The sequence below is a fragment of the Strigops habroptila genome, chromosome 2 (assembly GCF_004027225.2).
Source record: "Strigops habroptila isolate Jane chromosome 2, bStrHab1.2.pri, whole genome shotgun sequence".
Lineage (NCBI taxonomy): Eukaryota > Metazoa > Chordata > Aves > Psittaciformes > Psittacidae > Strigops > Strigops habroptila.
In genome coordinates this window covers 14,729,929-14,744,798 of record NC_044278.2, presented here as the reverse complement: position 1 = coordinate 14,744,798, position 14,870 = coordinate 14,729,929, and the positions used below count along the sequence as shown (strand labels likewise).

The 14,870-nt window shown below is 38.2% G+C and overlaps 1 protein-coding gene across 7 annotated transcripts in view; it reads left to right on the top strand.

Annotated features, from left to right (window-relative positions):
- The window catches only part of ARL13B (ADP ribosylation factor like GTPase 13B), a 43,384-nt gene that overhangs the window by 2,880 nt on the left and 25,634 nt on the right, over nt 1-14,870 (top strand). For 5 of the 7 annotated variants that reach the window (XM_030471480.2, XM_030471479.2, XM_030471476.2 and 2 more), the window contains exons 2-4: nt 2,024-2,187; nt 4,154-4,220; nt 7,508-7,757. In XM_030471480.2, the coding sequence (XP_030327340.1) occupies nt 2,119-2,187; nt 4,154-4,220; nt 7,508-7,757 (386 nt within the window). In that variant the 5' untranslated portion in view covers nt 2,024-2,118. Of the gene's footprint in view, nt 1-2,023; nt 2,188-4,149; nt 4,221-7,507; nt 7,758-14,870 lie in introns of all 7 variants that reach the window. The other 2 variants (XM_030471482.1, XM_030471477.1) reach the window with 1 other exon arrangement.

Below are 14,870 nucleotides of genomic sequence, written 5' to 3'. Positions count from 1 at the left end.
CTGCAAGCATTCTCCTCTCTTTGGAGATCTCTGTGTCATTATCCACCATCCCTTGTCCCATGCCATATGTTTGGATATTATTTCTCTATTCCATACCCCCCACACACTTCCCCAAATAGGAACAGTTGACGACTTGGGCTCCATCTCTGGAGGTGGGCACTCAGGGCAGGGGAGGTGGCATGTAGGACTGTTAGGTGCCAAGACCCACTTGAGTTGAGTCATCACCACGCTCACGTGGTTCTTTACAAGGCTCATCCTCCTTTGGTCTGAGTGGTTCCTGCTGTACTGTTCCTGTAACATACAACTCAAATAATGAGTTATTTCTCCCTGAGTTTAAATCTCCTGGAGTTACACACTGGATTTCCCCATCCTTCCATGTTACCCACAAGGTGCGCTCGAGCAAACATAATCCCACAAATAGCTTTGCCCTTATCCCAAGGGAGGAGTGACCTAAACAGCTTTTTCCAGCTATGAACAAGCACTGGACTCTAACATGAAGTAAAGTAAGCAAGCTTAGTGACCATCACAGGAGCCTGCCAATTAACGTAACTGTAACGTACTCAGATCAAAGCTGTCATCATCTTTAGCCCCACGTTGGCACCAAGAAGGACGCTAGTGGGTTGGCCCTGCCCAACAGCATGCACCCAGTGACTTGCTCACTCCCCTCTCCCACAAGATGGGGAGAAGATAGAAGGAAGACGAGAAGACTCATGGGTAGAGATAATGGCAGTTTAATGGGGAACGCAGAAGCTGCATGCTTAAGCAGAACGCTGGGCAGATGTTCAGCCACTTCCCAGAAAGCAGGGCCTCAGCACACTTAATGGCTCTTTGGGAAAACAAACACAATAACCAGGAACATTCCCCCTTTCTCCTCTTTTCCCTGAGCTAATTTTTGCTGTGTGCTACATCACACGGTATGGAATGTCCCTCTGTCAGTTGGGGATGGCTGTCCTGGCTGCATCCCCTCCCAACCTATTGCCCATACCAGCCTTCTGACTTGGGGAGAGGGGAGCAGGGCAGAGTGGGAAAGAGAGAAAGCTTTGGTGCTGTGCAAGCACTGTCCAGTAATAGCCAAAATATTCATGTGTTATCGGTTTAGCCAAAAGTGCAAAGAGAAGCACCATACTGGCTGTTGTGAAGAAAATAACAGCCAGACTTGGTACATCATCCACCAGGGAGGTTGTGGATTTGAACTCCTGAAGTAAAATTGCCCAAAGCTTGCTGGTGAAAGGCCTTTACCTGGACAACTGCTGCTGTTCGCAGTAGGGTTATTGTAGCTGAATAGTTAAGGGAGCTTTAAAGCTTTTGCACTGTTGTGCACTTGACTGCATGGTTTGTGTAAGCCTTATTGTTTCATAGGTTAAGTGTGCATACAAAGAAATAATCATGCAAGTAATCACACAGTTATTCTCTCTTGTTTGTTCCACAGAGCAACACCAGAAAGATGAATATTCTCTGTTTCTTTATCTTGCTTGAAATGTGGGAAGTGGGATTGCAAAATGATGGAAGTGCTTGGTACTTCTATTTAATTTAGTGACAATTACTAGATATTAAGTTGCCAGTTCCTCAAAGTACTCACTAGAGAACCCAGTTTCCTTGTTGTGGGATCTTTTTGTGTAAAAGAAAGTAACAGTTAAATGACTATACTTAATAGGTAGGACATTGTTTGTTTGCTCTTAATGTCTTATCCCATAATGTTCTCTCAAGCCTTACTCATGCTTGAAATTAGTCCTTATTTTTTGGCAACTAGCAGAGCTGTGGGATGTGTTCATGAGGCAAGCACTGAAATATCAGTGTCTTACTGCTCTAACTTGCAGGCTTCCTTCTGAGCAATCGTCTTGCATTATTATTTTGTATGAGTACTGTGTCACTGCCCAGATATGTAAAATGGAGGCAGATGAAGCGTGAGACTACCATGAGACTGACTGAATGTGACCCACTGTGAATAGACAGGCTGCTGCTAGGAAAATGGCTTGCCTTGGTTAAACATAAGGGCTAACTATGCATTTCTTTTTTTTGCTAGCAGTGACAAGATAACATCTGGACCTCTGCAGCCTCTCTTGGGTTATTCTGGCCTGTCCACATTGTTTCTGTAGCTTTCCTGTCTATGGATGGCTAATGAAGAGGGATGTTCAGTCTAATGGCCAATTGCTGCAGCTGGTTAAAACGGTGGCAGGAACCTGTAAGGTAAACATGTGAAAGTATTTTACGTTTTTGTGATGACCTTCCCAAACTGTATTTCACCTATGTTTGACTTTATTTGCAATATAATATTGTTTTGGACTTTTTAATTCTGTGACAAAATCCATTCTTTTTTTTCTCCAAGAGAGAATCAATACATCTTCTAAACTTAAAAATGTTAATCATCAGGTACTTTATTGCTGACATCAGGAAAATATAAAGCACAAAATACTCTCCTTCACATACTGTTTCAAGTTGAGCATTATGGATGATGCTAGAATATTTATGCGAAGTTTATTTGGTTTTTGTCTTACTGATTTGTTTTCTGCATTTGGAGATTCTGAAGTGTAATGTGTTAAAATACTTTGTTGCCAAGAGTAGACTGTAGCCCCAGTGTAGTACTAGTTTTCTTACTAAGTGTCTTAGTACTGCATTTTGTGGATAGCCTGGTGATCCATTCTTGCTTATGGAATTCTGCTGTTCTCGTTTGTTTCTGTTACTTTTACTTTGACATCCTGCATCCTTTTCTCTCCAATTAGCAGATATGCACAGATAGTACATAGTTTGTTTCAAACTATTCGCGAACTATGGGAAAGGGAAATAGAAGCTGCACCACACTTATTGAGACTTCCTAGTCATGTAGGAGGATTTGCTGTTTTCTTCAATGCTACGTTATTTAGGTTTTACAGAAGGTTCAAAGAACTATGTTGGATTGAATAACTTTCTGACATCACCAATGTAATATAGACATTGTGAGTTTATAAATGTCCATGGCCATTCGGATTTTAGCTTACTGCTAAAGTATAATTTTCTAAGATCCTACTGTTAATTTTTAGGTTTTTTCCTCAGAGGTTTTTGGCTCTTCTGAAAGAACTATCATAAATTATACTTCATATATGATGCTGTTACAGTTTTAAGTCCGGAAATAACAATGGTTTTAGTATTCTTTCGTTTAAAGGAACATAAAAATAAGTGAATTCCTTTGACTGCTCTTAAGTCTTTGTGAATAAGGGGAACAATTGAGGTATAAATGTAGATATGTTTTTCCTCTTGCTTTGTTTAAAATCCTATCCTAATATAAATTCTAACCTGTATACCAGTTTGCTTATATATTGCACTTAACACCACTGGTTTACACATTTGCAGTCTAGATTGCTCTTGCTTGAAACAAAGGCACAATGAGTATCAGTGCGACTTACTTAAAACATCTGATGTTGTCTGCACAAGTTTTGTATACTGCATAGTGTTGTTCAGATGCACCGGTTGAGACAGAAATAAATTCCTAATATAGTCACAACTTTGAGGCAGAGAGATGGCAAAAATACAGGGGAATGGAAATTAAACTACAGACATTGTTAAAGAGACCATGACCACCTCACACACACACACAGAGAAAGGATAAAATTTACAGTACTGTGAAATTAAATTTCAACAGGCAGATAGAAGTTGAATGCAAAATTATTGTCTCATGTGAAACTCACAGTACAGTATTGGACTTACCATTTCGTACCTTTGTCTGCTCTTCCATCTAATCAGATGGCTGAACAGAGGGGAGATTTAGATTAGATATCAGGAAGAAATTCTTCCCTGTGAGAGTGCTGAGGTGCTGGCACAGGGTACCCAGAGAAGTTGTGGCTGCTCCATCCCTGAAAGCGTCCAAGGCCAGGTTGGACGGGGCTTGGAGCAACCTGCTCTAGTGGAAGGTGTCCCTGTCCATGGCAGGGGGTTGGAACTTGTATGAGCTTTAAGCTCCTTTCCAACCCAAATTATTCTGTGATTCTATGACATATTGAACAGCAGATACACGACTGTAACAATGCCTGCTACTTTGTATTTTGATACCTATTCTTTCTACTACTTTGTGCTGATTTTTCTATGTGTGTATTAAAAATTAATATATGATGTCCGTGTAGAGAAAAAAGTTTTGAAATATCTTGTTTTCTTTTTTTTTTTTTTCTCCTTATGGAGGAAGGTGACACTAATAATGGTGGGTCTTGATAATGCTGGTAAAACTGCTACAGTCCGAGGAATTCAAGGAGGTAAGCAATTCGTTTATCATCTAAATGGAGCATTGAAAGTGAGAGTATAATTACTAATTGTCCACCATTTAAATAATAAAATGGTGCTTTATCTCTTTATTCATCTCTATCTCCCTTAGTGTTGTAAGAAAATTTGGTGATCGTACCGCCAAAAGTGGTACATGTGTGGTTGCCAAAGTGAACAAGTCACAGGCCCCATCGTGTGAAGACCTGCAGATGATAAAAAGAATGAAGGGATCTTACCTTTGAAACATAAAGATCCTGAATTTTGGTGTATAATAAATCATACTAGGGTGACTTAAAAAGTAGGTGCTCCTAGTCATGTGCTTTATGATCAGGAGAACTAGCAGAGCAAGCTCCGCATCTGCTCATTGGCCATTGCGCTCCACACCATGTTGAGCTAAGGCAGACCAGTTCAGTGGTAGTTCAACCAAGTTGCTACCATTCTGCGACCTCTTTTTCAAAGGTAATAGTATGGTGTAAGGCAAGGTAGATAGTATCAAGAGAACTGCCTCTTAAGACATTGTGACATGCAGCATTAGAGCCCTTAGTCCACTGAGACAGAAAAAAATTAGTCCATAGAGGTGTTTAATTACCTTGTAAACATTAAGAACAAATGTTCAGAGAACTTTGGTGCTTATGTGCCTTGAGTTGTCAACTGCATTGTTAAGTGTGCAAACTGCTAAATTGCAGGAAAACCTGCTCTGTGTTTTTGTTTAAATTGCATGAGCATCATACCTTATTTTTGGACTGAAGGTTTTTTCAGTAGTTCAATAAATAGCTGAAGGAACATTGTAACTACAAGCAAGCTGTCTATTACCATCAGTTGCTTTAAGTGAAAGAAAGTACAGGACAAAACCTCTGAAGGCTGTAGGCCACATTCTAATTAATAATTACTTTGAATTAATGCAATGATACAAAATATTCTAGTTAATGATGCGTTTCACATCTTAGTATACACTTGAGAAACCAATGGTGTGTGTATGTGCTGAAGTTGCTTTGAGGTCACCATCCAGTAACACACATGTATCAGTAAACTTTATATAAAAATTAGTGTTGTAAGTATATATAATGAGGAAAAGGTTCAAAAGAAGGAAAATACATGTGTATTTTATAATATAACAGATGATTCTAGTGATATGTATTTTATATCATTATTTTAACCAGAAAGACAATAGCAATTTTCTAGGCACTTACTTCAGTGAGAGACTACTTGATTTTGGAGGGTACTTTGTACCATCCAGTGACACATGCAAGCAGGGTATAATTCCAGATAAAGCTTGTGCTTATTAAAACTTTTCTGTGTTTGTTTTGTTGCTGTTTTTTGATTTTTTTTTTTTCTTTGTGGGGTTGTCTTTCTAAATAACTTTCAACTTGTGTAATATCACGAGTGTACTTAGTAGTGTTTTGGCAGACTTGGAGACTCCACCTCGACTTTCTGTTTACGCTTGTTGCATAAGTTCATGGACTTGCCGAAGTGTGAATAAAGTTATGAATATTCTCTCATTTGTGTTCCTGAATCTTTGCCCTGAAAACATGAGTGCTATGTTAGTTAGCTTTCCATTCTTTTTCAAAATCAACTTCAATGTCTTTATCAGCTAAATGTTGCAGTTATTTCTAAAGATCCTTTTATTCTCTGGGAAAAAAAAAATGGGACAAGATGGGTATTCCTAAAGGGAGACTTCAGGAAAATATAGTTGTGACTTCTGTGGCTGTCTCCCAGTGTCTCCCAGGGCTTGAATAGTGCTTGCCTTAAAAAGCAATTTTTCCCCTTTTAACAGGGCTTGCAGACATCAGAACCTTCAGGTAGTCTTCAGGGTTGATAAAACCAGTATTTTTGGCTGTGTACCAGTCATAGACTATAGGAGGAGACTGCAGTTATGTCTGCTGGGTTTTAGGACTGAAATAGGTTTCAGTTCTTAGGTCTCTTAAACCTAGGCAAATCAGCATGGTTACCAAAGTCGTATTTGCCAGAATGGATCTGCAGCTTATATGGCAGACCCTGTTTTTGCATTGAAGATTGTTCATCATTGGAGACCTCACCATACAATGGGAGCTGATGTTTCAACAATATCCCTTTATATTCAGCACCATCAATAACTTTCACCCTTAACCAACCCTCATGTTCACCTTGTTCTCTTTAAGAAGAGCACATACTTACTGCTCACAGTGCAAAACAATCTTCAGAATTAAGTCTGCTGAGTTTCGAAGATGTAGTTTTTCATAAATGGGGGTCCCAGACTCTTCTCTTGATGGTGTGTTGGCTTCCACTGTTCTGGCCAAGGGGTCTGTTCTAAATGCTCATCACAGCTACGTGTGAAGGATTGTCTCAGAAGAGAAACATGGTAGCAAGAAGGCTAATGGTGATTTAGCTTTTGCACTGCTCTTCAGAGCTCAGTGCTTTTGACCATGCCCTCATTTCTTCCTCTCAAAAAGCTGTATTTTACATCTGTTTCTCTCGCCTTGTGCTACCAAGCACGTAAAACAGTTAGAGATCCAAGTAACTCACCCCTACAGTAGACAGCTTAGTGGTGTCAGGCAAATACAGGGTTTCTTTGCCCTCTGAAAAGGGAGATAACAAGCGAAAGTATGAAATATAAAGCATTTTGCATGACAAACTAAAAAAAAGACAAACAACCCAAAAAAACAAAACTACCCAAAAAATATAAAATAAACAAAGGCCAAAACCTGATCTTGAATAAAGGGAAACCTGTAGTTAACATCTCAGAAAAACGCAGTTTCAGTCATTTTGTCTCAGCCCTTGGTTTGAACTTTTGAAGCTGTTTTGGCAGCCATGAGGGATAAAGAATAAATTTGGCAGAGCACAAGGCTTCCCAGCTCATGATGCATTAACTGTTTTGGTTGGTTTTCTTCTCAAACTTGGATTAATACTGTGCAAATACTATATAACTGTTCAGATGGGAGCATTGGCGGAGAGGGGGGATGTCAAAACTGCAGCGCACTAGACACCACTACAATTTAACTCCGGTGTTAAATATCAAAAGTTGCAAGTTTTTTTGTCCCACTCCCCTCCCCCTTACCAGTGCCTTTATCTAAATTAATGTAAAGTAACTGGTTGATAGACTAGTGTGCTAATTTGAAGTTACCTAAGGAGAGGGAAAATCTTAAGATAAAAAATATGTGGTTAGCAATATGGTGTCACTTAACAGGGAGGGTTTGCCCCATGTTTTTAAAATACGAATTTTGCTACACAAATCGATGTAAAATTCTCTTTAAATAACTAAGGACACTTTTTACTAAAGCCTTTCTTCTTTGAAATCTGACAGAGTCTCCTGAAGACGTGGCTCCAACTGTTGGGTTTTCCAAGATTGACCTTAAACAGGGACGCTTTGAAGTCACCATCTTCGATTTAGGAGGTGGAAAACGAATTCGAAATATCTGGAGAAATTACTATGCTGAGTCCTACGGTGTAATATTTGTTGTGGATTCCAGTGACATTGCAAGAATGGAAGAAACAAAGCAAGCCATGATAGAAGTTTTAAACAGCCCTAAGATATCGGGAAAACCCGTGTTAGTGTAAGTAATGTTAAGAAATGTTTCCCTAATAATCTGAAATTTTGTAAATTTTGACTTTTGATACATCTTCTGAAGTAGTATTTATGTATAGTATAAACGTAAGTGTAAAGAACACTAACGCGACTGTAACTTTAGCACTAAGCAATATTGCAATTAGCTTTACAATATTTCTGAAGTATTTATGTATGCCAATCTTAGCATCATACTAGTGAACAAAGCCTTTTCCCTTTTTTCCTCCCTCTTTCCAAAGCTGCATGTGGTGATATACTGAATCCATTCACTGCATCTGACATTAGATCTTATTTAGTCCTTCTCAGGGCTATTTCTCATCTCTTTCATTAGCAGTGGAAAAATAATTAGTTGTGTGGGGTTTTTTGAACTCTTTAAAATTCTAGTATTACTCGAAATGGTGATAGGTTAAAGGTTATGCAAGTTTGGCATAGCAACATGGTGTAAAAATATTGTTACTGTTCAGGCCTACATCAATCACTTAAATTGTAAATGGTTGATTATATTCTGCTATACCAGTAATCTCTCAGCAATAAATGTCTTGGTTGCTTAACACATGGTGGTGCTGCTGATACATGATCAGCAAAATCTCATTAAAGGTGGCTTACTGTAATAGTATTTGGGATGTGCTTTTGTTTCAGTGCATGTGTTTAAAAACAAAAAAGTTAAAGTTTATAAGGTCTGGAGACATTCTTTCACAGAATAGGTAGATTCATGAACTTCTCTGCTTAAAAACTAGTTTTTGTAAAATATTGGAAATAACATATTTTATTCAATTCAGCCACACACCAAAGGTCTTTGAGGAAAAGTACTCTTTTGAAGACACAAACTATGAAAGTTTAAAATGGTTTATCAGGACAATATCTTTGTCTGGTGTGCATAAGACCTCCGTAATACAGTCATTACACAACATTCCTGTGGTGTCATAAAGAATCTGTAAAGTGGAAAGACCTCTTAAGAAGTAGCATTGTAGGGTGATTTGGCTAATAGTTTTGATCAAGTGGAGGGTAGTTCAGCAGGCTAATAGTGTTTACTTCCATTGCTATCTGAATGTTATTAGCACAGGGAAGGCAATAAAACCAACTTAATATAGCTAGTTTAACTCAAATGTGTTCTGAAAATGCAGCTATGACAGTTGACAACTGAGCAGTGTTTCTAAATAAATACAACTTTAGGTTTTTTTGGTTGTTGGTTGGTTTGTTTTGGTTTTCTCATATAAATCTCTATGCCCTAATCCTGTAAGAAAGTTTATTTAGGTGGCTGGCTGTACCTGCAGAGAGCCCACTCACAGCATCAAGTCCCATTGATTCATGTCAGTAGCTAGTTAGAAGGCAGAGTGTATTAACTGTGTCTAATGGTGATGAAACTAAGTTTGTTGTTTCAGCCTTCTAACTGGTTGAGCCTCAAGCCTTTGAACAGAATTTGCTCTTGCAGGGTCCCAGTTCTGTGGAAGGATCCAGTAGTTCTTTGTTTTATACTTCCTATACCAGCCTGCATCTTGAGTTATGAATTCTTTCTTGTATTGTCTTTGTTTCTGTTTGGTTTCTGTGTTCACAGCATGGCTATGCTACTCTTGGCATGTTCAAATCACTAAACCCTAGAATTTGTTCCAGTATTTGAAGCACATCTTACATTGTGAAGTCTGTAAGTTGTGAAGCAGGAAGGCTTGGTCAGCAAGCACTAGTGTTTGTGGTATGGAAATGGTGTGCTTAGCAAATGAGATTAAACTGGTCCCACGCACCTTCCCTTTCCTGAAGATGCCTTTCATTGGAGACGCAAATCCCTGTCACTCCTACTTGCCAAATAAAGTTCTGTGGCATAAACTTTTCTCCCCTAAAGTCCCTAAAAACACAAATGTATCAAGAGCAGAATAAATGAGACAGCAGTTTTTCAAATTTGTGGTGAAAGTTAGCCTTTTTTAATATTTCCTTCTTAGGATGTTCAGCTTTTGTTTTGTTGTTTGTTTGTTTGTTTCAATGAGGTGCCTTGCATCCGCGTATCTGTAAGTTCCCTAATGTCTTGCTAAGTTTCTAATTAGTGCATTTCAGTCTGCATGTATGTGTGAAGTCCAGTATTAGCTGAAAACAGTACAGTGACTCTGAGTATTAAATCCAGGGAAGTTGAAGCTGACTTTAAGTAATTCCCTTATCTCCCATGTTCTTGCAGTGCAGAATACAATCTTTTTCTCTTTTAATAGAATACTGTTACAATTTCATGCCAGAGGAGAGAAACTCCTTCTCTGTGATTTCCACACTCCACAAGCATGTCTCTTGTCCGGACTGTTGCTTTCCTCCAGCACTTGAAATGAACAAGGAGAAGCAGAAAAACAGGTGTAATTTGCTTATTTTCTGATCTCTGCAGGTGCACAGATTTCTGTATGTTATTTGTATGCTTAAATACACAGTGGTTATTCATTAATGTTTTATTGATTACCGATAATCATCTTAAAAGCTAATAAAAGAACCTAAACTCTGGAGGAATGAAAGGAAGTAGCCATGACTTCAAAGTGTGTGTGTGCTGAAGAGTGATGAGAGAGTTATTGGTGACTTGACCAGAATGAAGCAATTAGAATTTTTATACTGGATATTCATGTTTCTTTTGAAGCATAGATTGAACCCGTGTACCAAAATTTCAACAGCCAGGTCTGAATTTTAGTCTAATGCTCTTTACCCTAATTTGTGCTATATTCAGTATCTTGTACAGGGAAGTATATGTACGTATGCTGTAAGATTGGGTGCAAGTCTATTCTGGACTTTGAAGGCAGCAGCAGAAGTTGCTTTATATGCAGTATCAGGTGTATCATTGTGTGTACATACCATCTGCCTGTCTCTTTTTTTGTTTGTGTGTGTGTGCACTTCTGGTAGATAGTAATCAAAAAGACAGAATTAATGTATTCTTTCACATTTATGTGCTTTGATCTATCTGGACAAAACTAATTTTGCCAGTTGGACTGGAGAAACTAAAATCTTCATGACTGGTAGCTAAGATGGACCTTTGAAATAAACCGTTGCTCATAAGGCAATTAAATTTGTGTATTTAAAGGATCATTCTAGTTATCAGGTTATCAGTGGGATATTTGTGGCTGTGCTCTATAATATTTTCCTTATTAGTTAATAAAACTTGGAAAGGAGTGATATTGGAGTGGTAGCTATGGTAAGGAGGTGGGGATTTCCCTCTGGACAAGAATTCTGATCTGTCAGCATTCTCTTCTTAATCTGCCTTTATACCATGGATTACCTCAGCATATAGAAAAGAAAAACTTGAAAAAGAAATTGCATTCCCTGTTAGGTAAATTAATGCTTACTGGAATGTTCACCCTGTTTTGCTTGTAGAGTTCCTGGTGTTCAGAACATGAGGCTTTGGGTTAAGAAGAGTGCTATTGTTGAATGCTTTTAGAAAATCGTTTGTTCAATAGTAATTCCAAAAGGAAGTAAAATACAATTTGTATAACTGTACTCATGAATAAACACATTCCCTAATATACTCACCTTTTCTTCCATTCTCTGAAACCTGTCACTAGTTCCTGAAGTCTTACCCTCTTTTTCCTTCTCTTCCCTTCATCCATTCATCATCTCCTCTCTGGCTGAGTAAGCACATGCTATGCCTGGTTGTGGCGCAACAAGCACTCAGCTGTCTGTTGCCTTTGAGAACAGGTGAAGTGAATGAATTAAAACTAGTTTCAGTCTCTCTCCTAACTGTCTGAGTTTGATATAGGTCAGCAGTTATTGTAGGAGCTAACTGTCCTTGCAAAAATGGTCTGAAAAAGTAGCGGGGGAAAAAAACCTTTTTCTACTCAGGTAAGCAGATTTTGATGTGATATACTAGGTAAAATACATCATAGAATCATAGAATGGTTAGGGTTAGAAAAGACCTGAAGATCATTCCAACCCCCCTGCCTTGGTCAGGGACACCTCACACTAAACCATGTCGCCCAAGGCTTTGTCCACCCTGGCCTTGAACACTGCCAGGGATGGAGCATTTACCACTTCTTTGGGCAACCTGTGCCAGTGCCTCACCACCACCCTCACAGTAATGAACTTCTTCCTTGTATCTAACCTGAACTTCCTCTGTTTAAGTTTAAACCCATTACCCCTTGTCCTATCGCTACAGTCCCTGATGAAGAGTCCCTCTCTGGCATCCTTGTAGGCCTCCTTCAGATACTGGAAGGCTGCTGTGAGGCACACCACTTGTTACCAGTCTCCAGTTGGACATTAAGCTGTTGACCGCAACTCTCTCCGTGTGGCCATCCAGCCAATTCTTTATCCACCAGGTGGTCCATCCATCAAATTGATGTCTTCCCAGTTTAGAAACAAGGATGTCATGCAGGAAATCATGCTGAAGCATGAAGTTCCTTCATCTAAGCATCCCTTCTCTTCAAAGATTTAAAAAAGAAAATGACATATTCCTAATTTAGAGAACTATTCTAAATTATTCTTCCTGTAAAAAGATAATGTTGTTTATAACTGTGAGGTCCAATTCACTACAGTAAAAACATCTCTGATAGTAACATTTAAATAACTTCTTTTGTTAAAGTTGAAAATCTGTTTGGTAAATCTGTTTAGGGGGTGGTTTTTTGTTTTGTTTTGGTCTTTTTAATGTTAGTTTTCCCCAGTATTTCTATTATTTCTTTGGCTAGAAATAGAACGTTTCCCCAGCATGTTTTTCCTATTTTGCTTTACATCTGCCAAAACAAGCAACAGTCCTTTCTGAAAAGTACTGGGAATTAATGTCAATTGATGTCACTGCATGTTTGTAATCAATTTGATACTGTGAGCAGTGCTAGCAAGATACTGCCATGAATTATGGGTAGATGGGTCTCATTTCTTGATGAAGAACAGGATCTATTACTAATGAGTATGAGATGCACTCTTCATTAGCGAGCAAAGTTGAGTTGGAGTCACTGGCCTTCTCTTTCTTTTGGCTTCTTTTTTTCCATGCCAATTGATTGTATTATGCTATGCCATAAGAAAAGAAAAAATGAGGACAACTCTTGCTCCTTGTCCTCCCCGACAGAGGAGTGGATAGCAAGCCTGAGCAATATGCAGGGAGAAGCAGAGGCCCAATAGCCTGGAGAGAGAATAGACCGAATTGTGCAATGTGGGCATAAGATTGGTATGAGACACTATATTACAGTAATATGGGAATATAAGAGTTCTGGTATTTTTCCCTGTGATACTTGCTTCAAATTTAATAGGTACTGTGGCATCTTAGTATCTGTCACCACCCATGGAGGTATCACAGTATAATTTTAAGACAGTTCTCCTAACGTGCTGATGATATTGGCTGTTACTGACTCAGTACAAATTACTTTAAAATGTTAAACTTTATATTTGGCAATTCTTTTTACTGTTCTGTGTTGCTACTTAATTTCTGTTTGCTTTGCTCATGTAGGCCTTGTTTAGCACTGAAGTGTTTAAGTAGGTTATCAGTATTATGTATGGGGAAATTGAGTTGCAGAGAAAGCAAGAGTTCTCGCAGTTCCTGTGTTCATGGGTCAACTCTTCTGTCAGCACACTCGAGACTTATAGAGGCATACAAGTTCAAATTTGGTTTTGTTTTTCTGTTGCCTTTTTTTTTTTTACTTTGACATGAAATACATGTAAGAGGAAATAAAAGTCCATGTGCTATGGCTGATATTTTTTTGCCAGAGAGATTGCTGGGTGGGTATTTTTTTTAGTAGAAAGCTAATTTATACCTGTTATGTTGGTGATGAGGGATTATAGATATTAGTATTTCACATTTCTTATTAGAACTCTAGCAGCTCTGCTTTAAGTGTTTGCTTTTCTGCATAACTATGGAACTAAAAAAAACCAAGCAACTGCTGGAAAGTTTTTTTAATGATTACTGCAAAATTTCTGCTGTTAACATTTTGAATGCTCAATATCCAATTCTCCTGATATTGTAAGTTGTAGTTAATACTATTTACTTTCAGTTAATAGCATCTCATACTAAGAAAAAACTTCCACAAGTCTTTCTGGTTTTCCTTCTATTTGGTTCTTCTGCAGCATGTTACGTGTGTTCCTGTTTTGCCATTTCTAACCAATATACAGCTTAAAACTACTTGGATTATTTACTTGTTTATGTTTAGGCGGCCGTCCTCCTGAGTATTAGTGAAACTCAAGTTTTCTTCCAGGATTTAAAGTACAGTTCTTGTTGAACAAGACCAAGTTTACTTCAAAGAAACGTATCTGTTGTGTGAAGAGGGAGAGCTAGCCCAGGAACACATTTCTCTCTCAGATAAGGATGCCTTTGTGAACACTCCTGCATGGGGGATACTGTGTAAACAGGTGGTGTTTGTTGTATTTTGGTTTTCTCTTCTGCAACACTGACTGCAGTAATCCTTCACAGATGTACCGTAAGGCTTTTCTGTTTAAGGGCCCAGGAGAGAAAGAAAGGGTTATGTACCTTTGTTTTTTTCTAAAAGTAAAAACAGGAAAAGAAGATGGGGTGGTGTTTCTGTGTAGTGCATATTTCTGTATGTATTATATACATTTATATACATAAATACATACATGCGTAAGAGAGGGCATGTTGGCCACAGCAGCTTTTTTTTCTGTGTTGCTTATTGGCTAGTTTCTGCCCTTGGAACATAAAGGTAGCTTCCATATATGTTATAGTTAAGGGAAATTATTTAATGGAATAGTATCAGTGGTGCCATTATCTAATATTGTCATTACTGTGTAAAGAATCCTTTTCACTTTAAGGTTCCAACCTCTGATTGTACTTTGATAACATATAATAATTTCAGTTGAAATTTTAAGCTGGGATGGGAGGGATCCAACTATTTATAAATATTGCAATGTGAAAATAATTCAGTAGTGCCTTTTGATAGTAGATTGACTTTTTTAGCTTATTTCTTTTTACTAGATGCAGTTAAAGGCATCTAGCATCACTGATTGTCTCGCAGAATTGCAGTGCAATTTGCTCTGACTTCTCTGACTGTACCCACATATAATGGTATTGATTGTGTCTTTGCACAGCATAAAGGAGTTCAGAAATACATTCCTGGTTTGATGTTTGGGTTTGGCATGGTATGTTGTTGCAGTTTTCTTTTCTTTTTGGAAATAACTTTTTTGTCTTAGTTCAATTGTTATTTTCTGTTGA